This window comes from Falco punctatus (assembly GCF_963210335.1).
Source record: "Falco punctatus genome assembly, chromosome: 4".
NCBI classification, from domain to species: Eukaryota; Metazoa; Chordata; class Aves; order Falconiformes; family Falconidae; genus Falco; species Falco punctatus.
This window is the reverse complement of record NC_137583.1, coordinates 70310556-70338423: the sequence shown is the minus strand read 5'-3', so window position 1 is coordinate 70338423 and position 27868 is coordinate 70310556. Positions and strand designations below refer to the sequence as shown.

The 27868-nt window shown below is 47.3% G+C and overlaps 1 protein-coding gene across 47 annotated transcripts in view; it reads right to left on the bottom strand.

The window, feature by feature from the left end:
- Positions 1-9: 9 nt before the first annotated feature.
- The window catches only part of LOC308062820 (uncharacterized protein), a 73924-nt gene continuing 46065 nt past the window's right edge, over positions 10-27868 (bottom strand). For 12 of the 47 annotated variants that reach the window (XM_080384856.1, XM_080384836.1, XM_080384840.1 and 9 more), the window contains 2 exons: positions 18722-27154; positions 10-15454 (listed from right to left, as the gene is read on the bottom strand). In XM_080384856.1, the coding sequence (XP_080240982.1) occupies positions 3802-5316 (1515 nt within the window). In that variant the 5' untranslated portion in view covers positions 5317-15454; positions 18722-27154 and the 3' untranslated portion in view covers positions 10-3801. Of the gene's footprint in view, positions 15455-17305; positions 17675-18721; positions 27155-27868 lie in introns of all 47 variants that reach the window. The other 35 variants (XM_080384859.1, XM_080384874.1, XM_080384875.1 and 32 more) reach the window with 27 other exon arrangements.

Sequence of the window (27868 nt, the reverse complement as noted above, 5' to 3'; positions counted from 1 at the left end):
GGGGGGGAGGGGGGGGCGGGAAAGGGCTGGGTGTGTGGAAAAGCCATCGTGCAACTGGTGGCAGAGTCGCTCTGGCAGACCCAGCTCAGCGTGCCCGGCTGCTGGGGGAGGCGGCTGGGCTGCACCTGCCCGGGGGCGAGGGGAGGGGGCGGCCGGGCCTGGGGGCTGCAAGTGCTACCGGCGAGGGTGGGGGGGAGGGGGGGCGGCCCAGGGCTGGGGCGGGGGGCTCGCCCCGGCGGCGCAGGTGCTGATTTTCCCGTGGCACCCGCGGCTCAGCCCCGACGGCTCGGCCCCCGGGAGAGCCCCAGATGCCCGGCCCGGCTCACGGCCGGAGCAGAGCTGTCCCCGCGCGGTGCCCAAGCGGATGGGAACGGCCCGGGTGAGCCAAGGTATAATTATTACTCATCATATACTGTACATCTCTCCCTCTCTCTCATTTTTTTTTTCAAAGCTGCCGCGAAGTGGGAGCAATATGTTGCATGCATGCTAATTGCATTAACCTAGTTAGACACATTTAGTTCCCTAGCGCGGATGGCATGGATCTATTCCAATAGCAATTAGAGGAGCTACTTACCCACATAAACACGCCGAAGCTGAGTCGGGGAGGGGAGCGGGGAGGGGGGGGGCTTTGCTTATTTATTTGTTTATTTTTCGAGCGAGCCCCCACTGCCGGCAGGGCTGCTCGGCTGCAAGCCTCGCCCCGTCCAGCGGCGGGCGGGAGGCGGGCGGCACCGGTGTCATTGAACTTAAACAGGGCTCTTTGAGCAAGAAAAAGAGCCGACCTATAATTCGATCTTGTCCTGTATTAGGACCTCATTAAACACAGAAAGTCGCTTTTGCACAAATGCTTCCATCAGGCATGTAATCTCATTACACTCATTAGAAAGTCAAATGTTAGTCGGACTTCAGCTTAATTATAAGTTATGGAAGTGTTGTACCGTTTCCTTCTGTGCATAGCCCCGTCCGTCTCAATTGGCTTTGGCGATGCGGTCCCCCACAATTAAAACACTACAATCATTGTTATATGGCACCTTTTCTTTGCCGTGCCACTTTTTTTGTGATTCAATGCTTCAACACATCCTTTAGTATGGTGCAGATGAAGCGGAAGAGCCGGCCTTCGCATGTAAAACACCAGGGTCTCTATCTTGTCACTCTCCCGTCTTGACTTGGCAAGTCCCTTTAAACGCAATCTTCAAAGAGACTGACAGCTCCTTTTGACTGACTCATCATCCATTCACCCCAGCGCCGCGCCTCTGCGACAAAATCCCGCCGCACAGGGCAGGAGGGAAGTGCCTGTGCAGGTCCCGCGGCCCGGAGGGACCCGGCGGGACCCGGCGGCTCCCGCAAGCCCGGCTCGCAGCTTCTGCGGCAGTTCTGGGGGGTTTGCTGGCGGGCAAAACGGCTGGGCGCGGTAGGCCCGCAGCCCCCATTCCTCCCCGCGGCCGCAAGCGGGGGGATCACGGGGATCGCTGTATCTCCCCGCGCTGACCCCCGGCGCGCCCCGGGCAGCGGCGCCCCGCCGCCCCCGTGTCCCAGCCCCGCTCCCGGAACCCCGGCCGTCCGCCTGCCACCCCGCATCGGCTCCCGCGGGGGCCGCTCCTCCGCAGCCGCAGTGCCCCGACGGCTCCGCGGGGGGACAGGGAGGCCCGCCCAAACCCCGGCCCGGCCTGCTCCCCCCACCCCCGCCCCGCATCCTCGCGGGGGCCGGGGGCTGCAAAGTGAGGCACGAGAGAACAAAAGGGAGGGAGATCCCACGTCCCGCTTGGGGGCTGTGGGGGATGTTAGAGGCACTTGCAGGCAGCTCGCTTCCCGCAGGCTGCTGGGGGGAGGTGCGGGCTCTGGATGTGCGGGCTGATGCTGTCCTCCAGGGACCAGCGTCATTCGTGATGCTCCAGGTGAAAAGACAATTTAATTGTCCGAAACCAACAATCTCCCATTAAAACATAAACCAACCCAAACGGAAAACAAAAACCCAAACAAAACCCCCAAGGGCAAAAAACTCCCCCCCGCCCCCCCCCCCCCCCCCCCCCCAAGATCAAAAGACCGGAGGCATCAGCCCGCTGGCCGGCACAGCCAGCGAGGGTTGGGAAGGCGTGCGTGACTCCTGTGCAGCGCGGTGCGCAGGCAGGGGCTGCCGCGGGCACTGTGAACCCGTCCCGCCGCGGTTCCCAGGGCCGCTCATCTGCCGCAGCCGGGCGAGCGCCCTGCGAGGCGCGGGGCGTGAAGCCTCCCCAGCCCGGGATCTCATCCCTCTTTCATTCACGCATCTCTCGCTGGCACCGAGTACCAGCTGCGAGGTCGAATAAACACCAGTTGAGTGTCCCCTGGTAAACCTCCCGCTTTCCAAAGCATCCCGCAGCCGGTGGGAATGGTCCTAAATAACTCCACAACAAACCGCGCTGCCGAGACCTGGAAGCGTGGGCGGGAGGCGATTCCCACGACGGGGCCGGGGTCTGGCCAACAGGTGCTCGGGTTTGGCGGAGGGCGCCGGGGGAGCCCGGGGAGGCAGAGCCTCCGCTGCCAGAAAGCAGCCTGCTCCGGCGCCTCCAGCTTTACATGGCGTGGAAGCCGCAAACAATCGCAATGATATCTTTATTGCTAGGTTCATGTCCTGGGCTATAACATATCAATCCCTGTCGTGGTTCTCTCGGATGCACCTGGTATTTCAAACTTGTTCTTTTTGTGCTTCTGGGTCCTGGACTGCAGCTGCCTAAAGCGAGCAAAGAGAGAGGCCCTTACAATGTGTCCAAGACGTGTTGGCATGGTTTGCTTGTCTTTAATGTACCATTAACTATTGTCTTTACACAATATGGGAACTGTAAAGCATGACATGTGTTATAATAAAACACATTTTCAACGATACACTTGGACTGGGCGCTGGGATGCAAGCAAACAAACAGGCCCAAATCTTGTTTTGTCTCCCTCGCTAAGCCTACTGGCAATTAAACTTAAGACCACTGCTTTCCCCTGATCAGCCAATTAAATTTTATGTCTCCTAATTTTTCACATAGAAAAAAAGTCTCGGTGCCGGCCCCTAAAGACATTGATTTTCTTGCTATCACCTGGCGCTCAGACCTTAGTTCCATTTATCAAGAAGGGAAACGTCAGGCGTTACATAAAGTGACTCTGTTACCATAAGGCTCTCACCATCCTGCCCTATTGTTTTCCCTTGTTAATAACTCATTACCAGGATTTAACAAATCAACCATTACATATGTTTTGTGTCTCCATATTTTGATCCGTACGATTAAGCAGATGTTACGATTGAAAATTGAAAAGTCCAAGGCTACTCTCGTCTGAAAGAAAGAGGGCAGCCTCAAACAACGAGCTAACAATGAGATTCAGAAGATCTTCAGAAAAACATTTACGACCAATAAACAGACTCCAACCTGCTCCATTTCAACCATTGTGCGCCTTGGGGGAATAATTAAGTTGAATAGGAAGAGGTCCGCGGGGTTTTCAATGCCAAGCCCACAGGTGCGGGGTGGCACGATGAATGATCCGCCTGATTTTTGCCAGGCTCAAGGGCCCTTCTCCTGGCCGGGCGCGCAGATACGAAATATTGTCATTTCTTTTAATTCACGGCGTTACTCTCAGGGCGAACAAAGGGGCGGGGGATGAATGGCTCCGGCTGCAGGCGAGGCGCGCCCGGCCGCCGGTGGCCTCGCCGGAGACCGCCCGGCGGGGACGAGTGCGCCGCCGCCGCCGCGCCCGGGGGCCGCCCCGGCGGGCACGGAGGGGTGCCCGCCCCCCCCCCCGCCGCCGTCCGACCCCCCGCGCCGCCCCGCGCCCGCGCGCGCCTCAGCCCCGCGCCGCCCCCGCGCCCCGCGCCGCCTCGCGCCTCGCCGCGGGGCCGGACCCCGCGCGGGCGCGCGTGCGCCCCGCCGCTCCCCGCCGCCCCCCGCGCCGCCGCCGCAGCCGGGAGGGGGCGGACGGGGCGGCCCCGCGCCGGGGGTGGCTCCCGGCCGCCGCCCCCGCCCCCGCCCCGCCGCCGTCGGGGCCCCGGCGAGCGACAGCGGGCGGCGGCGGAGGGGCTCTCCCGCCCTCCGGCCCGCGTTGCGCATGGAGGTCTCCAAGAGGGGGCCCGGCTGTCGGGCGCCCCCGGGGACCAGGGCGCTGCCGCCCCTGCGCGGCGGCCGCGCCGTGGGCGGCCCCGGGGGGGGCCCCGCGAGGAGCCGCCGCTCCGCGCCGCCGGGCCCCGTCTGGCGGCGGCCCTGCCGGGAGGAGCGAGGCTCCCCCCGGGCGGCCCCTGGGGCGGCGGCGCCGGCGCCGGAGGCAGCGCTCGGCTGCCCGGCCGCGGCCACGGCGCCCGCCCGAGCGGCGCGGGGCTGGCGAGCGGGAGAGCCCCGGGGACGCACCCGCCCCCCTGCCCATCCCGGCGCCCTCGCCCCCGCCCGGTTCCCCGGCCCGGCGCGGACCCCCGCTTTCCCTGGGCACCTGCTCCGCGCAACCCGCCACGCCCGGCGGCTTGGAGAGGGCAGGGGAGGCCCAGCCCCAACGCGCCCGTCCCGCTCCGGGCGCCCCGCGGGGCGGCGGCGGGAGGCTCCGGCCGCGCTGCCCGGCCCTGCCCCGCCCGGGCCAGCCGGGCCACGGCCGCCCCGGTCCCCCCGACCCTCGCCTTCCCGGGATGCCCGGCTGGAGCGGCGCGGCCTGAGCGCCGCGGCCCGAGCCGGGTGAGGGGACTGCCCGCTCCCCGAGGAGAGGCACTGCGGCGGGGTTGCACGGACGGGCGCATGCCGCCGCCCCCGCCCCGCGCCCCGACGGGGCCCCGAGCCCAGCGCCGCTGCGCGGCGCGGTGAGCAGGCCGGGAGGAGGGGAGCCCTCGGCGGCGGAGCTCAGCACCCGCTGGGCGGGCGGAGGCGGCTTCACATTCTGGGAGAAGTCTCCGCCGGGCGCCCTGACGGCTGCCCTACCCCCGGAGCGCACCGGGGGCCGGGGCCGGTTCGGGGCGGCCACTCGCCGCCCCAACCTCCCGCGCTCCGGCCCCGGGGAGAGGGATGTCCCGGGCGAGAGCCGCCGTCCGTCCCCGGTGTGGACGGCCCCTCCGCGGATGGCGGGCGGGGACGCTCCCCGGGTGGAAACGGGCACCCCCGACCGCGCCGGCCCCCACTCGGGCGAGGCCACGGGGACCTGCCCCTCGCTGCCGGAGCGGGGAGCGGCCCGAGGCGAGACGGGGCGGTCGGGGAGTGCCCGTGCGGGTCTCGGCACTGCTTGGGCAGCTCCGCCGCCGGTGTCTTCGGGCCGACGGAGGTTTGGGAAGAGGGTGAAAGCACGGAGCCCTCGGGACGTGTCAGGAACCTTCGTGCCCGCCGACATGGGGAGCGGCCGCGGGTGCGCCCCGACGGCGCGGCTAGCGGGGCCGAGGATGCGCGGAGCGTCGTGGGCCCCCCTCGGCGGAGCGCAGTCTGCAACACTGACCTTCCTGCGGGGGGGACCGGGACGCGGCTTTCACGGAATTAGCCGCACAGGCGTCTCGCTATGACTTTTGTTCCCCACCACCGCCCGGAGACACCGCGCCCGCTCCGCCGCCAGCCCGTCCCGTCCCGTCCCCGACGGCTCTCCCCGTGCCCTGCCCCGACAATGCCGCGAAATGCATCACTGTCACCGGGCGCGGGTGACAGATGAGGCGAAAGCGCGGAGAACTCGCCAAGGTCAAGTTGAAGATGCCGGTGGCAGCGTGGCCGCCGCCAGCTGAAGCCGCACAAGGCCCGGCGCGGGGCCCTGGCGGGGACCCTCCCCGACGTTATATTTTTACCTCCCCCCCTTCCCCTTTTCCCCTCGGGCTTTGCCAGGCGTTTCTGCGGGGGCCTGCGGAGGCCGGGGCGCGGCCCGAGGGAACGGGGCGCTGCGCGGTGCTGCGCGGGGGGGCGCGGAGTGCCGGAGCTGCGGGCCCTGGGGGAGGGCGCTGGGCCGGGCCGGGCCGGGCCGGGCCGGGGAGCTCCGTGCGCGGACACACGCGCGGTCGCCGGCTTCAAATAAATTGCAAAGCGCTCCGGGCTGGGTTCTGCCCCGCGCTCAGCTAAAGTTTTCCAAACGGAGTCTGATTAAACAAACACTTCGCCCTTCTCCTGCTCCCGCTCTCCTTCGCTCTGTGATGATTGATATTTTTTATTCAGCCAACTTTTATTTACCTTGCAAAAATGTTGGGGACAAATGTGATAAATTACAGATATGCAAATTTCTTTGAATGGTGTTGTAAGTGTGTCTCGCTGGAGCTGAATAAGTCCTTGCAAGTCGGTCTGCGCGCACTCAGGACCCCAGGGAGCTGATCAAAGCACCCTTTCTCTTTCATCCCCAGTATTCTCCTCCAAACTATTTCGATACAATATGTTTCCATGATGCACTTAATGTGCTAGGGACACAGAACTCATTACAACCTAGCTAGTTCTGCCGACCCCTTTGTTCAGAGGCATAAAGTTAAAAAAAAAGGAGGGGCAGAGGGGGGGAGCGCTGCTAGTTGCCAGCTTTCTGAAATGTTAAAGCATGCGTCATTTTTCACCAGGTCTCGTCTTGATATCCTCAAAAGACAAACTATGAAACCGGCCTCAGCCCTTTCTGGCATTAATTACACTGCTGTCCAGCCGATCTGTTTTTCCTATTATATGCATTTCTCAGCAGGGATTTTTTTTTTTTTTTTTTTTTTTTTGCAAGACTAATGCAGCTGCAAGTCGAAGTATGAATGCGTTTTATCGGTATAGAAAAAAATAAGTGGAAAGGCTGAAAAAGATGTCAAAGTCTATGCTGACGGGTTTTTTTGGTTGCCCCGTATTTGAGTCGGTGGCTTTGGAAAAGAGTTTTGGATCGCTCTGTTACGTTAATTGGTTTTGCCTCGAATTATCAGCTTCTTAAACAAGACAAATCTCAGCCAGAGGCTGCTGAAAGCAGGTTACATGCTTACTGAATGCCGATGCGCGCAACAAATCTTTTCTTGCTGGGGAAACGCTTGCAAGTGTTTGGGGAAATAGCTGGAAATTAGCAGCCCCGGGTTCAGGGCGATCCGTTTCAAACCCACTGCGATGTGGCGGCTGTTTGGGGAAGTGACTCCAGCGGGATGACAGTAAGAAATAAACTCTATTTCAGCGGATGGCGCGTTTGTTTACGGGGTTGATTGGTTGACGGAAATGGCTGGCAGCCAGTTCTGGGAAAGATTCCAGACCTGACTCCGATTAACCCTCTCTGGTGAAACTCTGCTGGAAACCAACTCACCAGCAATTGCCATTAATCTACTTACTAATTAAGCCAATTCATTTCTAAAGGAGAAAAATTCCTTTCTTTGGCCAAACTGATGGGAGGAAATTTGAAAGAAGCGCCAAACTGTGTAACTGTAATTCAGCCAAGGACTGCTAAAACAAGGTGTTGATATATAGCTGGAGATTTAAAACAAGTTTCTAGGGCAACAATCCTTTGGAGACGGTGGTATATAGTGCATAGTAGATGAAGCTCGAATAATGGTGGACTGCAGTGTGCAATTGTACGGACATTGGTTGGAACCAGGACTGCTTTTCCCAATTAAGCCGCTCAAGGCTTTTAGTCCTAATAATTTATCTGCCCCGTTTAAACGTTTTAGCCTTGGGCGACAGCTACAACGAGCATCTCTGCCCGGACCCAGTGAGCACAGTTGTGGAAATAGCGTCGAACTTTTGTCCGACGGTGGCCGCGACACCCCAGCTCCCCTTGCTGCCGGATGCGGGTCGGTCCAAGAGGACACAGGGACACACGCTGCCCTTGCGGCCCCTGCGCCTGCGAGGACCTGCCCGGGGTCCCCGCGGCAGCGCTGCGCCCCGGCGGGGCCGCTCCGCAGGCTCTCAGTGGGGCGGGGGCATATTTTATTGAGGTGTCATCTTTAGACCAGCAATGTTGAGCTTCTAAACACGCGGTCTAGGCCGGGGAGGCGAGTCCCTGGGAGACCCGAGGACGCGGAAAGCCGGCCCGGAGGGCAGGGTGCTGTTTTCAGGGCAAGCCGCCACCTCTGTCGCTGCCGGAGGCAGGGCACCTGCTAGGTGAGGGAGAGAGGTGATGGGGAGGGGGCTTCGCCCTCTGTCCCGGCACCTGCAGGAGGAGGAGCTGCCCCGGGCCGCTCGCCCTGTCCGCCGGTCCCCTCGCCAGCATCCCTGCCCGCCCCCGTCCTCGGGGCCTGGCACCAGCCCCGCCAAGGGCACCCGCCGGCGGGGGCAGACCCGGGGCACCTTCGCCCCTCGCTTGTCCCACTCAAACGCCCCCGCCCGTGCCCCTCCGCTCTTCCCTCCCCAGAGCCTTTCTCCATCCCGCACCGCTCCCAGAGCAGCCCCGTCGGGGCCGGAGCGCTTCGTGGCGTCGGTGGTGCCACCGGTGACCGGCAGCGTCGGCGCTCCCGAGGCAGCGCCGAGGGGTGTGGGGCCGGTGGCAGGCACAGAGCGGGGCAGAGGCAGGGAAGGGACCGCCCGGTGCCCAGTCGCCGGCCGCAGCGGTCGGCCGGACCGCGCCCCCCGCGCCCGGGCTCGGTGGATGAAGGGCGCAGCCCCCCCGGGTAAATGGCGTGCGAGAGACGACAAATTCAAGGGCACATAGCTCAAAAAAAGTGGAACCGTTCCCTCGTGTTTCGTTGGGTTTTTTTTTTCGTTTGTTTTGGGGGTTTGGTTGGGCCTTTTTTTTTTTTTTTTTTTTTGGTGCACGGCGGCGGAGGACAATTGCAAGAGTAACAAATTAAGCGTTCAGTGAATCCGTCTCCGGACAAGGCGGCAGTGGTCAAAGCGCTCGGCGGGAGGTGGGAGGATGCTGAGCCCTGGACATGAACAAACCACCCTCCCGGGAAGCAGCAGCCTCGTGTCATTTCACTAAAATGACGAGATCTCGTGAAATACACGGTACCCCAAACGCTGACAGCAGAACTATGAACACAACTTGGCGAGGAACGGGGACACGATTCCTCCGGCAGCTGATGGCAAAACGTAGTACGCGGCTATAGGTAGCGCGGTACGCGTTTGGATCTCAAGCAAACACCCAACTTCTTCATTTAAGTCTCTCTCTGAGATCATAAAAAATAGGATGCGATATCCTAAAAAGACTAATGACATTTCACAGGTAATGCAATTTAGAAAGAAACACTTCCATGTTTTCTTTTCCAACAATGTGCATTTTTGTAAACTGCTATAAATTGCAATTCAAAAGCCCTGATCTCGCCATCCCCAATCATTTTTTATACTGATCAAATGAATGCAGATACTCCCATTTGGGAGGGGCGACATGACATTTCACTTGGCAGTTCTAAACAGGTCACGGACCTTTCACAGACCCTAAGGCAGTGGGAGGGAGCTCTTTACGAAACCGTGTAACCAAATCAAACCAATGGTTACCCCTTTTCAATACCATTGGAATGGTTTGCACAATGCTATTCACATAGCAGCAGAGAAACTGAAAGGATGGTCATCCAATGGAAATTTCTTTTCTTTTGTTTAAACTTGCAGAGCTAAAAAAAAAAACCTAGAAAACAATTACTTTTTGTATGACAAAAAGATAAACACTTCTACGTACAGCCGTACGTGTACACCACGGCCCTCGGCGCGCCTAGATGTTTATACACATATAGGCACACATCTGTGTGTGTGGATGTACATTTATTGGAGATGTTGCTTTGTTTGAAACCATAGGCACAAAGACACAACATGGCTGCCCTGGAGATGACCTATTGCTTTCAAGTTGCTTGAACACATCAGAATTTCTATTGTTGAGGTTGATTAATTGAAACTGATAAGTTACCATGAATAAAGATTGTTTTTCTGTTTAATGTGGTGGGCCTGATTTGGTAAATGCTTCATTCATGTAGCCTTGCAGTGCAGCATATGGGCAAGATTCATTCAGTATCGCAAACATATACAATTTATTATGCTTGTATGGTCACAACCAAAAGGCCTTTCTATTTTAATGACAAAGTTTGAATGAAAAATTCCATTTAAAGAGTCACTAACATTAAACGCGGGTTTGTAATTTATTCGTGTTGCCGGCTGCCGGGGAATCGAGCGCCTTGGAAAAGCGGCGGCGCGGCGGGCCGAGGGCAGCAGCCGTGCTGCGGGGCCGAGCGGCCGCCTCGGCGGGCCCCGGCCGCCCCACGCGCGACAAGGACGCCCCGCCGCCCCCGCGTGTCACACGCCGCCGGTAAACTTATGGCCGCGTAGCTCCCGCTCCCCCGGCCTGAGCTCGACGGGGCGGATGGTGAGCACCCGCCGCGGTCTCCAGCGCCTCTCCGGGCAAAGCCGCCCACGGGCCCAAGGACGCCGCTGCCCGAGGCGGGAGGTGGCACACCCGGCGTGCCCGCCCGGCTCTGCCCGCGCCGCCGGCGGAGCCGCACCCCGGGAGCAGCGGTGCCCTCCCGGCGCCCTCCCCCGCCGCGCTGCCCGCGCCCCGCTTGCGCTCGGGGGCCGGAGCCACGCCGCGGCACGCGTGGGCGGCCGGGGGGCTCGCCGGGTCCCTGCCGCAGCCCCTCGGAGCGCAGCCGGGAGCCGGCGACGGCAGGGCGGGCGGCGGGGAGGCCCGGCGGGGTGCCCGCGGCCGCCCGGTGCCTCCCGCGGGTCCGCGGACGCCAGGGGACGCGGGTGGCCGCTCTGGCCCCGGGCGCCACCGCGGGGGTGGTTGCTCGTAAAGGGTGCGGGAGAAGCAGAAGGGTTCGTGGTCCCCGTCCAGGCTGGAGCAGGGGGTTGTGCTGGCGCTCAGGGGTGAGGTTACGCGCCGCTGCGGCCAGGGGAGTTTTGCCTCAGCACCTTTAAGCCCAGCCTCGCTCCTTCCCCGCCTCTTGCTGGGTAATCGCTGTTCTCAGTACAGACAGCTCCCAACCTTGACCTCACTGCTTCTCACAAAGCCCGTCTCATTTTCTGCATCCTCTTAAAGTCAAGCAGCTCAAAGCAACAACACAGCCTCACCCAACAGGGGAAAAAAGATGAAACTTGAGATGAAGGTGTGATGAAGGCCTGTCAGGAGCTACTGTGGGGCAAACCAGTACACTGCGGCCTGTGTGGGGAGGGTCTGAGCCTGTTCTTGCCTCTTTGATGGGATTTGTAAAACAGCTTTTAACAAAATCAGCGTATTTGACTGTCAAAGTAGAGTTTATGCACCATCACAAATAAGTAATTAAGTATGGGACTGAAATTCATGAAAAATCCCTTGAAAGAGCTCTTTCAAGCATTTTTTCTAAAAAAATATGACCTCTTAACCTCTTCTTCCTCGATTGACAGAAAAATTTGAAACAGAAACAATGTAATCTATCAAAATAAGTTGTGTTACTTCTGTAAATCAGATATTTATGTTTGAGCTTTCTCTTACTGACAAGCTGTAAAGGCTCACTGTTATTCCAAGGTTTTATCTCTGAGATTCTTGTCTTTTCTGCTCATTAAGAGTCTGTCTACAGATTACAAAGTCAATAGATGCAAACAGCGGACTGTGAGAAAACTCTCCCTGAGTACATAAAAATCAACAGCAGTGGACGCTATACAATGGAAAGCATAGATGTTTTTAGGTCCTCGGCTTTATCATCTTTAAACAAGGAAGAGAGTAAATATTGTGGCAAAACTTCACCTTCCAGCGTTGCACACTTCCTTTTGCTGTTCTTAAAGGTGGATCTCTAGGCATCATCATTTCTTAATGGCAGATTGAAGTTTAAGTGAAATACAGTTTACAAGTGTTTCGAGTTTTCTACTCATACCTGCAGCGCTAACTACCAGCCCTCCTACCGGGTGGTGCACCTGGACGGGATGACTTTACAGCTACTTTTGCGGATTATCCTGTAGAGGGATGGATGACTGAACTCCGCGGAGCTCTTACACTTCATGGGGAGTCTGGGGGATTCCGGGCCCTGGACAGGTTCCTTCAGTCGCTGAGAGGTGCCTCTAGGTGCAGATTTTCAGTATTTCGTGCCCTAGTAGCCCAAGTTACTATATGCTTATTTTTTTAATGCTGCAATTTGTACACTCCCAATATTCCTCCGTGATCGCACGTTGAAGCGAGACTAAAATAAAAAACAACAACCATCAAACAAATAAAACAAAACCAAACAGGCAAAACTCTCGGCTTCAACTCAACTCACCGAGAGGGCTCTGGGGTACGAGCGGGCTGAGTGCTTTCACACCCCGCACACATCTAAGTCACGCTCCTCTAAATACCTGCGGGCGGTGGTTTGGACCATCTTTAAAACCTGGCAAAAAATAATTTCCCGAAACGTTCCTGTGGACACCAGCAGGTCTGTGGCGGGGAGTTACTCCAGAAGAATCTGACGCCTGCCCCGGCGCGGCGGCTGCTGGTGAAGGGCCGGTGGCTACTGGCCACGGGGACCGGGCACTCGCCCACACGCCTTCAGCGCCGCCCGCCGCCAAGCAGCGGCGAGCGGGGTCCAGGCTTGGCCAGCACATCTACCCATCCCCGGCACGTAAGCAGGGAAAGGCAGCCAAAGCCCAGGAACAGCCTCCCGCTGCCCACGACCGGGCGGCCTTTGCCTGAACCGCTGCCGCGGGCAGCTTGGCGCCGGCACCGGCCGGGCCCGCTCCCGCCCCCGGGCCGGGGACACCGGCGCGGCTCCCGCAGCGGGCTGCCGCCGCACGGCAAGGCCGGGAGCACCAGGCCGCGGCTCCCCGGGCTGCAGCCCGTACCCACCCGGGGCCGGCCGTGCCCCTGGGGCGCGGAGCGTGTCCGCGGTGCCGCAGGGCGGCGGGCGGGGGCCGGGCCTGCGTGGGAGCTGCGGGCGCCTCTTTCCCCGCGGGGCTGGTGCTCGGTCCGACGCTACGAGCGATCGTTTGCAGAGGAAGCGCCCAGCCGGGCTCAGCCGGGCTTTTGAAGGCTCACCTAGGCACATTCTACGTTTACACTAACCCATCGCTCCCTTATTGTACAGAACGCACGCTACGAGAGCACGTAAATGTCAGACCTAAGCGGAACCAACACGTTCTCGTTCCTCCCCAGCCGCACGGTAGACCTGGCAGCTGCCCCGCCAGGCCGGGTCACTCGGCGCGGAGGGCGGCAGGCGGCCGCCGGGCGGGTGTGTAACTGCCCGCGCCGGGCCGCTGCCGCCGGCCGCTCCGCTGGCTCTGCCGACCGAACGCTCCCCGGCCACACACCGCGTGTTATGGACACTGCCCCCCGCCCGGCTGTGCGGTGCGTTTCCACTTCCCGCACACCACCACGCGCTCGCCGCCCGCAAACCGGGAGCAGCCGCCGCTGCCGCCGAGCGCATTGTCACACGTGGGTACGTGTGCCCGGCGAGGCTGCCCTTGCAGCTCACATCTGCAACTACTTTACAAGAATAGCACAGAGTTCAAAAAGCTCTATTTGAAAAAAGAAAAGGCTACAGGTAAGTTGGGGGCAGGTGCTGATCTGGAACCTGTCTAGGATAAAGAGGTTTAATATGTCCCCGTAGCATTTATAAAATATTTCGTTTTGCAGGACGTTAAAATATATTTTTCTCTTTTATTTTTAAAAAGGGTTGACATTAGACATCAGAAAATTTAAATAACAACATATTTGTATAGAAATAAATAATCTATATTGAAGCTAATAAAGTGACAATTCTTTTTACTATAGGTTCCATTGTACTATTAAACTTGTATGCAGAGTCAGACAATCGGGGGAAGTGATGCAGCGCTTGAATCCCAGATCCAGGAACTTCATGAACAGATAAAGGAAACAGTTCACTTCCTAAAATTTACTTCATTTAGATTACCATACATTACTAGGCCCCTGTGTTTTCATGTCTTTAAGTAATTACTTGTTTTGTTAAATGTCAACAAACTTATTCACAGAAAAAAACTATGCATTAGAGCATTGTGTCATTTTCTTCTTTTAAGAACAATTACCCTAGCTGAAAAAGATCCAAACAATTAACTCACCTGAGATTTACCACAACTAATTCTACCTTAGTATATGCAATTCACTGGATTTATCCACATATGTGTGGATGCAACCAACAGATGATTTCACTGAGGCTTTGATGTGGAGCACTAAAACTGTTCTTACTTTCATACTGTTTGCCAGAGTCATCAAAGCAATGCATTTCACCATTTTAGAAAAGAAATTAACATTCACTTTACTAAGTGAAAGTTTATGAACCGCTGTCAATAATCTTTCCACAAGTTGTCAGCTTGCAATAAAATTGATCAAGGATATTTTAAATAGGAATCCTATACCTGAAGCACTTTCTGTTTACATCAGTATTGAGGGCTTCAGTATCCTGAAAAGAAATTCTAGCTTGTTATCCTTGACATAAACCTGATATTCTAAAAATCGATTACATTTATACCCTGTAGATATTTCTTTCTTGAACTGGGGTAGCAGTGTTCCAAGTATATTTCCTTGGAAAGCTTGAACATACTATTTTCAGTTTGGAACTTGCCAGTTTTCCTCCCTGAACATCTGATCAGATGATTTGAAGCAAATCAAGTAAACTCCTTCTATTATTGAAAGAGTAAATCCTTGCCCAGTTTTGGACAGACTATCTACTGTGTTTAATAGTTTAAAAATATTATTTCAATAACCCCTATTTTCTGACTGGTACTTACTTATTGCTGTTACTGTAGATATACAAACCCAAGAACTCAAGAGTAGAATGTAGGGAAGCCCTTTCCTCATCCTCGGCTCACAGTTATAAGCTCTGGGAAAGTACATTCTGCTTGGCTTTTTCTGGAAAAGTCTTCAGAGGACTGAGAAGGTGAGGTAGGAGGGCAGGTTGGACCGTAGGGACCTGCATATGCACGTGAAAGAAATTAATCTGAAGACAAACAGTTACTGATAACTTTCTTCTTTAGGCGTGTGCTTATATATATCTGTTCACATGGTTTGTGACTCCAAGCACTGAACCTCCTAAAACTCCATATATCTAGAGAAAGCTCATGCAGTCAATATTGAATAAGGACTCTGGAACTGTCCTCCAATGTGCAGCACTGTGTATCAATAATTCAGCAATAACATAGGTGGAAATGGGATGTTCTGCAAAGAAGCCGCTTACACCACTTGAAATCTAACTGTACATACTGCAACAGCCTAAATGTTCAAAATCTTCACAGAAAGCCTGTGGCAAAAATCCCATGAGAGATGAAAGGCAAGTGTATCTTTCAATTAAAGCTAGGTAGATCAATACTTAAAGTTGGGAAGAGGTAATAGTTTTTTTTTCTTCTTTAAAAACTCTTAATTTTTTTAGTACCTTTTGTGTCTTGTTCACTCCACCAGTGGCAGCATCCATGGCAAGAGAGTGTGTAGGGGTACAAAACAGAAAATGTTATGACCAAATAGACTGGGCGTCTTCTAATAATTCATTCAGATATGGAAGCACAGATGAGGTTTGTTACTACAGAATATTCCACACAGAATTTATCAGTTGTCAAGAAGATACTTTCCAGAGCAGAAGAGTAATTGAAAACATCAAGGATTCCTTCAGAATATCCCATATTCTCTTTGAGGGGAATCTATAGGGCAGACATCACCCAGCAGTATGGGTCTGTACCTGGAATGACATTATATAGCATGGTAATTAGAACAATTATTTCTGTATAGCTTCAATTATGCATGCAGACATTACACTCTGCAATCTAATCAACTATTAATGAGAAAGATATCAAGCTCTATGCAGAAGACAAAACATCACATTGGAGGAGTCTTCTGTTGAGTCACAGTTTCAATATACTTCACATAACCAATGAATTTATTCCATGTTTCAATCATTTTAAAGCATCAGGGTTAGTATTGTTTTAAAGTAAATTAATCAAGAATTTTGTTTCTAATAATTTTCTCTAGTTCAGGGAGTATTTTCCTTTTGGTAAAATTGATGCTGCAGTGAATACTTGTTTGCTAACCAATGCCCCCCGCACCCCCTTCTTTGTTTCAGAAGTGCTGAAAACAAAAAAAAAACCAGTGCAACATCAAAGAAAATGAGTCCCTGGAGTGGCATGTAGAAACTCAGTTTGTCAGACCTTGGAAGCATTTTCCAGTAAAAGAATTCAGGTTACAGGAACATTTCCCACTACTGCTTAGTGAAAAACAGTTTGCTTTTTTAAACCAAGAAATCAGAGTATATTAACATGTAGACTGCTATGATGCCAGAGGTGGGTCCTATGAACAGCAGGATCAAGTCATCCTCTTCCCCAGCTGGACACCTTGTGTACTCCACAAAGTTACAAAAGTAACCTGAACTCTTTAACTTTGAACCTTGGTACACATAACATCTAAAATAGCTTAGAGCAGGCATTTACAAGGTATCTATGAATGCTACAAATAGCTTCATATAATATAAACACTGAGCATCATCAGAACAGGATGAGCAGACAAGCTGGTCTTGTTAAGGCAACAGTTGCTTAAGTATGTCAGAAATCGGAGTATTTTCCCTTGTGCTCCATGTTGCCTCACTGAAGCTAGCAACAATTCCTTTAAACCATCAGCAAAAGCTGATAACCTTGTTGCTGAAAGTGTGGTTTCTTTCTACTTCAACGGACTCAATTCAGTTGATCTTCCACTATTTAAAAAAAAATAATAAATTTTGTTCTTCATTCAGCCAATATTCAGTAAGAATGGTAGGTTTGAAGAATAAAAACAAATCAATATAACTATTCTGTAAGCTGAAATGTGCTTGTGTTTTGTTAAAAGAGAATGGAGATGATTTTCCATGAATTCTTGATCACATTGAAATGCAATCACATTTATGCTTTGCTATGCTTTGTTTGAAGCCCCATAGCTTCCTTCTTCCCCTGAGACTTTGGTAAGCAAAAGATTGTGAAGACTGTTAAATAATGTTTTGCACTTAGGTATGCGATGGAGTCATAGATTGCACTTGGAAAATCAATCACAGGCTCTCTTATGCCTGGTTTTCCTCTGTTCACCATCAGTGAAAAACTCAGGAGGAAATTACTGTAGTGGTAGAAAGAAGGCAGCAGCCAGTCAAGAAACTCTCCAGACTAGTCCCAAAAAGACTAGTCTCAAAACTACAGTTTGCTGTGCATATTAGAGGTTGAAGAAAGGTGAAAAGGAAGGCAGACAGTTCTCTAGAAGTCCTTTCGCATAGATGAACTGTCTTTTTTTTTTGTTGAGAAAAAAAATGATACAGCATTTGGCTCAAATTCCCAGAAACACTGGCAATCACCAAGAAATGTTAGTAACAGTGCCTAGTTGGACAAATTCCTGCTCGGTAGGTATCTGCAAGGCTTATTATGTATTTGTTAGACAGTCTTTGTAGAGTAAAGGAAATCAGTGTGAAACCTCCAGTCACTGAAGCAATCAGACTTTTATCTGCATATCAAGAACAGAAACCACTTCATTTGCAATGAGTCATAAATACTCAAACATCCCAACCATTCCTACCTACCTAGTCACAATAAAATGTTCTCTTAGAGGCTGCCTCCTGCCTCCAAGCCTTCTGAGTCCTTGTCTTGAATAACTGAATCGAGACAACCATACTTTAACTTAGAATTTGGAAACAAAGAACTCTTTTCCTTGCTCCACGCAGACTCTTTGGCTTGAAATCTGGGTCAGATAAAAGTCACCAACAGCATGAATGCTACCACATGTAATAGATTCAAGTCCATTTGAATGTAACCACCTCTGCTCTCTTTAATTTAATTTCTTTCTTGGCCTTCTGCATGGGGAACAATTTTACAGACTGACACTGAAATCATGCTCCAAAACCATACAGAGCTAACTTGGCTCTCTGGTCATAGCCTCAGCAAACAGCTGACTAGAAGAAGAAAAAGAAAATGATTAATCAGAACGGTAAAGTGCTGTGATGTACAATGTATTATCTCTTTCTTTGTGGTTGTCCTTATCACTACTATTTATCAATCACAGCACAGCCAACGCTAGCTGTAAACCAGCAAAGATGACTATGTTTCCAGGATCATGAGTGTCCCAGGGACTGAGCCTTGTCAGAACAAACACCGTACCCATGCTGCCTCTAAGTCATTCCAAAATAAAAGTAGCTTTTACATACAGAATCAGAAACAGGACTGGAGAAGAGCTACAGAAGCAGAACACAAGGAGGAGAGCAATGCCCAAGGTAGATGCTTGCATTGGTTAAAGTACACAGCAAGGCCAAAGAGAAATGTTTAAATTATATATTCGTGCATTTAGAGATACAAATGTAGACAACGTAGCAATTTCCTACATTTATAAAGTCAGTCAGAAATACATATGTGAAGAACTACAAACCATTTCAGAGTGCATACTTGGTTTTAGCCCTAAGAATACACTGGGCTAAAAGGGTGCTACCCAAATGCTTGATATTAAGCACATGTTTTTAAACATCTTGCTGGAGAAGGAATCACAAGGCTTAAGTAAAGAAACTGTGATGTCGTATGTCAAAACAAAATCCCCACTAACCAACATTCTAAGAGACATAGCAAACAGTGTTTTGCTTAATGGTTATTATGCTTTTTATTTTTTTAATAGCAGAGATATTGAAAACAAGAGAGGTTAGTATTACAGTTTTGATGCATTACTGTTGAAGTATGGTTTTGATACCCACCCTATAGCACACGTAGAGGCAGAGGTTAAAAAAGTTCTTATAATGTTCTTCAAATACACAATTTCATGGTGTATTGAAATGGAATTAAGTTAATCTGTGATTTCTCATAAAGCGAGATGACAGTACCTCAAAACCTTATAAAATCTTACAAGAAAGAGAGTGCTGGAGAAATATGATCATGTTCAACTATACATTAAGCACTAAGAAGAAAAGACTTAAATAGCAGAGTAGGTTACTCTGCATCACAAATTTCAGACTCACCATCTTCAATCACTGTCCATTTTTGTTGCATTTGGATCTCTAAGGAAATAATCTTCATCTTCTTTCTGGTCTTCTGTACACTGGGAATACATTGGGGGCTAGAGGAGAAATATTTTCTTATCAAGGTTGATTAGAAGCTATTGGTTGACTAAATAACTAGAAAGCCAAGTTACAGTTAAGTTCATCTGAATTCCAGGAAAAAGAAATAAAATTAAAACTGTTCTTAGAACAAAGAAACATTATGAAATACAGAAATGAGATTTATATAAACAATTCTAATGCTTAGCTTAGTAATGTGTGCTTGAAGAAAACCCCAAGAGATATTTTAGCTACCAGCATTTAAGCCAAACATAATATGGCCTTAATTCTTGAGAGACTATTTTAGGACCTGACTCAATTTTAATTAAAATAAGCATAAATATTTCTACTGAGTTTTGAGAACTGGAGTTGTTTCATACATGCCCTTTTTGCAGGACAGAACATAATGAATTTAATATTTGCATGCATATTTACATATATATATATATAAAAGATATATATTTCAGACAAATATACACAGACAAGTCAGTATTTGTGTATTTATCTATATCTATACTTACTTGTATTTCTGACCAGCAATTTGTTACAACATGAATAAGGCACATTTCTACCATCTTGCTTAATAAACTAGTTTTATTCATTTCCATAATTTAAAGAAGGTCATGTAATCATGGGTACAGTGAATTTGACTTCTGTTAGGAACAGACACACTACTGTACTATGTAGACTATTAATACCCATAATTCTAAGCACTTAAGCATCTAATATTCCTTTTAAATATTTCCACAGTTTTAAAGAATTGCTAAGAGATTTTCATGTTCTCTTCTGAGAGAAGCATCTGAAAGTCAATTAATCCTTTGCTATTTTGCAGAGACTTGTTTAGAAAATTGAGAAGAGACACTTCAGGATGCTTTTCACTGAAAATTGTGCTTTATTATCTTTATGCGAGTTGATGGTTAAAATGGAAAACGCATTATTTTTGTAACCTTGGTGTCTTTTCCGTAATTACTTGTAGCAACCTGAACAGTATCTTACTCTTCATCAGCCTTTACTTAAATGTAATTTTTTCCTCACCTGAATATCTTCTGGCACTACACTGGCCCCTGGATCCCTGTTATTTTCTGGCATAAATAGTTGTATCATATAGGCTTTTATGTTCGTCTTGCATTAGATATCAGCATTTCAAATAATAATCCCAGTTAAGTGACATGTATTTATTTCTCTTAAAGATTCTACCTGTGTTCACAAACTGGGTATAGAATTCTCCATCACCTGAAGTAATCTGATAATTTATCTATGGAGGTTGAGGTATTAGGCCTAAAAGGTAACAAGACAAATTAAGCTCTTACCAGTTAGGCAACTGGAGGTGTTCATAGCTTTAGAAACCCACTCATTTCTTATTTAAGTCATTTTGGTAATCCCATTTATTTTAGAACTGGATGAATAAGGCTTATGCTGGCCTTGCTAACCACTGAGATGATACTACTCCAGTTCATATGCTTAGAATTAGGTGGTTAGAATTGCAGACACCTAATTTGATTTTTTTTTTTTGTATTGCAACTGGCTTTAAAACTGAAGCTGGCATGCTTTCCACGAGTACTTGTTATTACATGCATTTGAAAACAAACAACCCAGAAAATTTGAATATATTAAAGATTTAAAAAATAAACAATAATATAAAATGCATGTAAATAATCATGATTCACATTGTAGAGAAATGGGAAATTCCATATATGTCTGCAGCAAGTCACTGTCCGATGTCAAGAAACTCCCATTGAAACGGGAGTTCTCAATCTTCCGTTATGCAAATGAGAAATGTTGACTCTTGACTATATAAAAGTCTTACCCTATGCTTCACAAAATTGTCAAAAATATTATCATTATTAAGTACAGAACATAATTAAATATTTATGTTTAGAAAAAAAAGTTACATACTAAAGTTGAAGGCAAATATAACCCATCTCTGAATCCCTTCATACCTCTTGCATCATTTTCAATACAAACAGGACAAGCCACCTGTAACAGGCTAATTACATACTAAACACATTTCAAGAAAGTGTAGCTTAAGATATATAAGCTGATAAGTGAGAAACCAACATTAATAAAATATTTTAAAAAGGATATAACATTTTGCCTAATTGAATATGAAATTGTCATCACTGTATAATCATTCCTAAATCAGGGGGATATGTTTTAACTTGACCATATCTGAATTGTACTTCTTTTACATTGAGAGTTGAATGTATTTGCAACAAAATTTGATATATGGTTTCAATCAGGAAAAAAAAATCAATGGAAGACACCATTTTAATGCAAATCTATGTTTGAACATTTATTATGCTAGTGATGGTAAACTCAAAATGTTTTCAATTTGGCAAGCTCCTTTCTTGTTCATTCTCCCTGGAATTTTTACTGTGCTGTCAGAACAGCACAAAATGCGACAAAACACAACTCTATATGAAGGAAATAAATGCAATTTTTCTGTTTAAGATCAACTGCTATGCAACAAATGTATTTTAAACATTTATATCTCCCAATTACGTTTTGCCAAAATAATTTTCTTAAATCCCTCCAAGCACAGTGTAGCGTGTGTCTAACTGAACAGAGACAGAGACAATATGAAGTTGTGCTAACCCATGCCCATCCAAAGGATTGTCTGAAGACATTTCTGAAATCTAGAGCATTTAAATTAAATCCCAAAGGACTTCTGAGTTATTACGGAGCCCTCTCCCCTGATCCAGGAAGTAAGCAGGCTGTGCTAGTCCTGCACCTAGACTAGACTGTATCTTCCCCTGTTTAACTTCCCAGGAAAAAAGGACCCTAATTTCACTCTTGCCTGCTGTACCCACTTGCATAAGAGACAGATGACTTTTTTGTGGTGGCTCTCCCTGCCATGTTAGGACTTAAAATTTGAGTAGCCCACAGAGCGAGTAATACACCAGACCTCATAGTTCCTGATCTCTCTGTCAGGTGGCTACAAGGGGCGACCTACAGTCCAAGTCTGAATTCACAAACTGGCTGAAAAAGTTATCGTTATGGTTCACTCACATTCTGCAGATGGACACTATGTTTACCTAGCGAAGGCACAATGTATGTGCTATATGTATCCACAGATTATGTACACAAGATTGTACTGCATGTGTCCGAGCATATCTGACTTTGACAATCTGCCTCTGTTGGACTTATATTTCATAATTTTTACTATCATATGGCATAAGCTGGCTTCTATGTCTTGTTGTATTGAAAAGGGTTCTTTCAATAGAAACGAAGCATTAAATAAAATAAACCAGTTGTCTTCACTTACTGTCTCACTGAGAGATGTACATTTAAGTGCGAGTAACTGGTGTTGCAGTTTTTTTCTAAGAAGCATCTCATCCTTAATTGCACGCAGAAAAATTGATTGAAAGATTTTAACATTGTTAACCTACACTAACCTGTTCTTAAGAATTAAAACACATAATTAAAAACATACTGAAATAGAATTTCAATTTACATCAAAATAACTATAATGAAGCACACATTTGATTGATATTCACTTGAGAGTTGTAAATATAAGAGACTCTTAAATATAGATGGAGCGTATTAGTTCTGGGTAGCCTCAGCCTATCTCATATGATCATTAATCAGTCGAATTCAAGTTCAGAGCACTGCCACCATCATTATCCACCATCAGTGGGTAATCTTAGGAGACACTCCCATTTAAAACAACATTGAAGGCTGGTAAAAAACATTGAAGGTAAAAACCCACTGCAGCGGAATTCCTCTTATTTAAGAAATCTATCAGTCTATGAATTATTACCCATTGCTCTGTCCAATTAATATCTGCATTCATTAAAATTTTGAAAATGAGAAACTTACCTGATTTCACCAGTAATGAATGTGAGGTTTGTCTTTTTTCTCTCCTCACTAAATTCACTAATCTTTGCCTCTTCTCTGACATATTTTCTACAAACTCCTGTGTATTTCCTGTGCATGTAATTTCTATAGGGTATTAGGTACTAGAAGCCTTAAATTCTGTTCATTCTACAGTCCAAAGAGTTCCTTGGGAGTTTATATTAAGGATGCAATGATAAAATTCATTTTAGCAATGAACATCAAGCATATTTGTGAATATGACATCTCTTTTGATTTATGACTATATGTTACATTGTTTAGGAAAAAACCAGATACAGCGTAACAGAGCAAGAATTAACAAATATACTCCAGTTTTAATCTGATTCCATACTACTGAAAATATTGTGATAAACACAAATACAAACAGCAGAAAACAAAAAAAAAAAAGACCAGATTACACCAGAAAAATATAAATAGATGTGTTGATAGTTTGCATTTCTTTAACATATATCTATAGCTGTGTCATAAATAAATAATTTTACACAAGTACCTCAAAGACCGTGATACAGAAGATGGTTAAGATATTGCAATCAATACTCTCCAGTACAACTTCAAAATAGCATTATAAAAAAATGTACTTTTTTATCTTTTTCAGGCCTCAGGGGAAATAATTAAGCAAACACTATCAGCAAAATTAGGACAAATAACCAGTACGCATTCAGCAATCCATGGGACATATATGCATTAAAATGCCATTAATATATTACATTACATGTATAAGTAAAGTAACAGACCTTATGCAGCGGAAAAACCAGAGGAGTAGAATACACACTTTGAATTTAAAATACCATCCTTTTTCTGCCTGCAAATTTACTGTAACTTTAAGCACAGAGTGCTGATATTTTATCTAATCAATGAAAATTGCTACCTAATTTCTCAAGGCCCAGTTCAAGAGGTAATTTGAACAGCTGTAAATTTTTCTTCTTTCTTTACAAAGAAAGGTATTACACTGCAGAAAAAAGATCTTTTTAATGAAGGGAATCAAAAAACCTTGAAAAAGATGAAAATTATTGTATCATGTGATAATTCTTCTGAAATAAAAATATGTAATTTGGATTATTTGCCCTTGAATTTGTGAAGAGTGATAAGTGGCAGTGAAATATAGTCTCTTCTGCTTCATAATCTCCACAGAGTTCAGCTCCAGTTCAGTAATAACTAAAAGACTGACAGTCGTGGTTGGTCCTATGTGATTCAGATCATTGATATATATGAAGATTTTAAAGTAAAAAAAATCTTGTATCATAAAGAAGATCTTCATGAAACCCATTTTACATTAACTATCATCTTTCATGGCAATTACAGCAGAATGGATAATGTTATTAACAATCTTGGAGTACCGGGCTCTGTCTGCAACTAGTTACAAAACCAGAACTTCATGGGCATTTTAGCTACAAACAGTAAACTAAGAAAGATGCAAAGGAAAACTTAAATGGATTTAATTGTTATGAAAAATGAAAGAGAACTGGCATTAGAAGTACTAACTAAACAGATTTACATTCAATATTATTCTGCAGATATTTTTCAGGTACTTCATTCACCAGGCCGCACAGGCTTTGATGATTTCATGACACATAGAAAGTATTTTGGCCACAAGAGGGCTCACATATTTTATAGTTATTTTTTAAAAATATGAGTATAATAAACAGGCAAAATTCAAGGCAAATATGTACTGCCCAAACACTCAGCTGTTGTTAGTAAATAATTTCCGTGGTTCTTTAATAAACTATCTGAAAAAAATGAAGTAAAAATAAGGATGTTCCCCTAGTCTATTTATATCTCACCATTAATTGGCTTTTCATCAAAATGAATCTGTTTCTATGATGTTACAATGATTAGCGATGTAGAAAATTACAAATTAATCTCTTATTTAAACAAATAATTTTAATGGTCTCTGTTAAAAAACCCCTCCAGTACTTACCTATTCAGGCAATACAATGTGTACTCATTAAAGTAGACCTGGCAAGAATAATAGAACTTTATTTTTCTACAGAGACTTGCATTATTACTAAAGGCACTGATAATGCTGTCATTATATTATCAACGTAGTGTATTCTCACCATTTTCAGATGAGAAGATAACTTGGGGCCTATTTCAATGAATACTATATTTAATGAGAAACTACCCACTGACCTTAGAAATACTGTATCAGACTAAACAAGCATGAAGTAAAATACAGAGCGTTTGCGGTGCAATGAATGTACCTTCATTGCAGTTCACCAGTTGTAGGACAGGAATTACTGACTGCATTTCCACACCTTTGATGAGTGTTGAGGAGATTAAAAAGTGCAGGAAAACAACTGTCTGAAATACAGCAGAATGTGAAGTTAGTGGGAAATTTTGTTCCTTAAAATTTGGTATCAGTCCAGATGAATTTGACATAATCTTGAGATATGGGGGGGGGGGGGAAGCTTGAAAAGAACGAAATATAGTGTTTACATGATTACATAAGTTCCTTCAGGACTCCATAAATTTGAAGTTAAAGTTTGTCTGATTCATCCCTACAACAGTAGCAAAGATATCACCAAGAACTATTAAAGTCATTTGGCATCTGCCAGGAGCGATCTTCTATTCTGCCATTCCAGGCAACATGCACATGCAAACTACCTCTGGCAATAAACCCTACAGCTTCCACATCTTGTTCCAGACCTTTCAGACTCATTTTCATAGTAGTTCTCAGGTTCATAGTCGGGACTCTGAAAACAACATAGTAGGGAAGCTCTGACAGCCCTTGTTAGAATGGAGGCTAACAAGGTTTTCCACCCTATTTGCATGCTGTGGAGTTCAGTCTTAGTACATCATGTTTCTTCAGACAATGAAGATGCTGAGTGCACTATGTAAGATATGCACTACCAAAATGTTTTGCTGCAAGGAGAAAATCATAGACCTAAGATATGTTGCACAACTTGCTGTCCACACTGACATCCAGGGCAGACTGGTTGCATTCATACTGGGCCAGGCTGGATCCTGTGGGGCATGTGTGGATTTTAGATATTCTTAGTCTGTATTTTTCTACCTAAAATAGCCCAGGGCTATGTCATGGCCTATGAGAGAGGTGTTTTTATAGCATGGTGCCAAACACATGTTGCATGTTCTGAGATGTGGCCTGATGTTATGTGGGTATGCCATCTCCTCTGTACTGCCTACAGCAAACAAACTAGCACCAGAACTGCTCTAGGGTTTTGTCTAGAGGAATTGTTTTCTCTATTCCAGAATATGAGTGAAGCAACAGGGACACACTGGGGCTCATAAGAGAACCAAGACCCAAAGACAAATGTGAGTATTTACACCATTACAAATTGTTAGTATAGATGTAGTTCCTGGCACATCTGGCTGGCTAAGTGCTACTTGCCCAAGAAACAGCATAAGGCTTTTTCAATGGGCAAGATTTATACTAGGACCAGCTTTAGGCCAGCCAAGAGAACTAATAGCTTTACAAGTTTTTCAATCTCAGTCATGACAAATCAGAAAGATGTGTCCCAAATCTGTGCTGGAGCTGTGTGACCTAGAAGCACTACAGTTCTGAGCCAGTCTCTATGACTCTCAGCAGAGCTCCATGGGAGCCTCCACGTTCTTTTGCTAGAAATTCTTTGCATTTGATGATTACAGGGAATTTGTGGGTTTCAACACAGCATTTTCCAGCCAAAGTGTTTCAGAATATAGAGAAGAAAGATGAAGATTTTAGGGAGGATGGATAGAGCAGAGAAGAAAACTGGCTGAGTAAAAGACTATGGACAAAGGAGAACTGTCATCACATGAGGAACAGAAGAAAGCACTGTCGTTCTGAGACAGAGGAAGTGTAGTGACAGAAAATGGTGAAGTATGAAACAAGGGAGATGAAAATGAATTCTGGGAAAGAGAGGCACTGGGAAAGAAGACAAACAGGTTAAAACCCCCATGTATTAACAGCTTAAAATCTCATTCCAGACTGCCATAAACAAGACATTAAAGAAAATGTAGTCTAACAGCACACAAGTTTTAAGAACTCTGAGTACTATTAACACAATTGTACAAAATTACCTGTCTGAAGTGTTTATCACTGTTACAAACACATTCAGTATATTATTCAGTCTATTAATATCTAATGCCAATTTCTTAAATCTAGCTGTTACATCCTTAAACGCTAATGACTAGGTAACTGAAAAATGTATATAGCTACCTTAATTTTCACAAATGTAATTTTCAAAATTTATAGGTCTGAAGTGTTTTATCAACGCAGTCAGTTCAGTAATACTAAACTGTTCTGTAAATCTGGAATTTCTTTTCCCCTATTGTATTACTTTGCTCGGCTTCTTTTCTAAGATAGAAAAAAAAACATGTAAAGAGAAGATGTTAAATCAGCACAGAGGCTTCTTAAGTCTTCAAAGCCACATCTTAAAAAATTGGCCAGTACCTTTCTGTGGTTTGCCTTTCCTGACCTTTATGTTTCTCCAGTTTCTCAGTTTCAGCATTCAGGGTTCTTTCAGCAGCTTGCTGCTCAGGTACTACATATGTTATCTGAAACTAAGCAAAACACTGTTTATTTCCTTCATCAACTATGCAAAAACAAATACAAAGTTTTGCTCATACATACTGCTGTTCTTGGAACAAGTTTCCCTGTTTGGGGCTGTTAGCTATTTCCAATATCCTGTTAAAAATTGTAAGGTTTTGTAACCTAAGCCAGTAGTTTGAAGTTGGATAATTTTTTTTCTCTGTTTCTAAGGGTTGCAACAGTTAGGCAACATTTTGGCAATTAAAAAAAAAAAGAAAAAAGTACTGTGGATAATTAAATGAAATCTTATCATATGTATATGTGTCTGAACTTCATCTTACTGCCATTGCCTTAAATGGATGAGGACTCAAGACCTACCACTACAAATTCCCCATGGCAAAACCAGTAGTTTGTGGAAAGTATATGGTCAAGTGATTAGAACAAAGAATTGAACTCCTGAGCCAGACCTAACTCTGATTTTCATGATTATGTCTATACTTGGGGTCCAGGAATGCTTCCTAATCTTTGCTTTTGTGCAGATGCCCTGCCCCAAATCAGTCCCATGTCAAGCTAGGCAAATCCAGGTACACAGACTAGAAGGGAGCTGTGGCACATTTCCAGTCTGCCTGCTCAGATGGAAGTACCTATCCAGGTGCTTACAGAGCATCCATGCCATACAACTTGGACTCAGCCTGTGTGACTTCAGAACCTCGCTTTCCTCTCTGGGAAGCTGATTCCTATTTCTC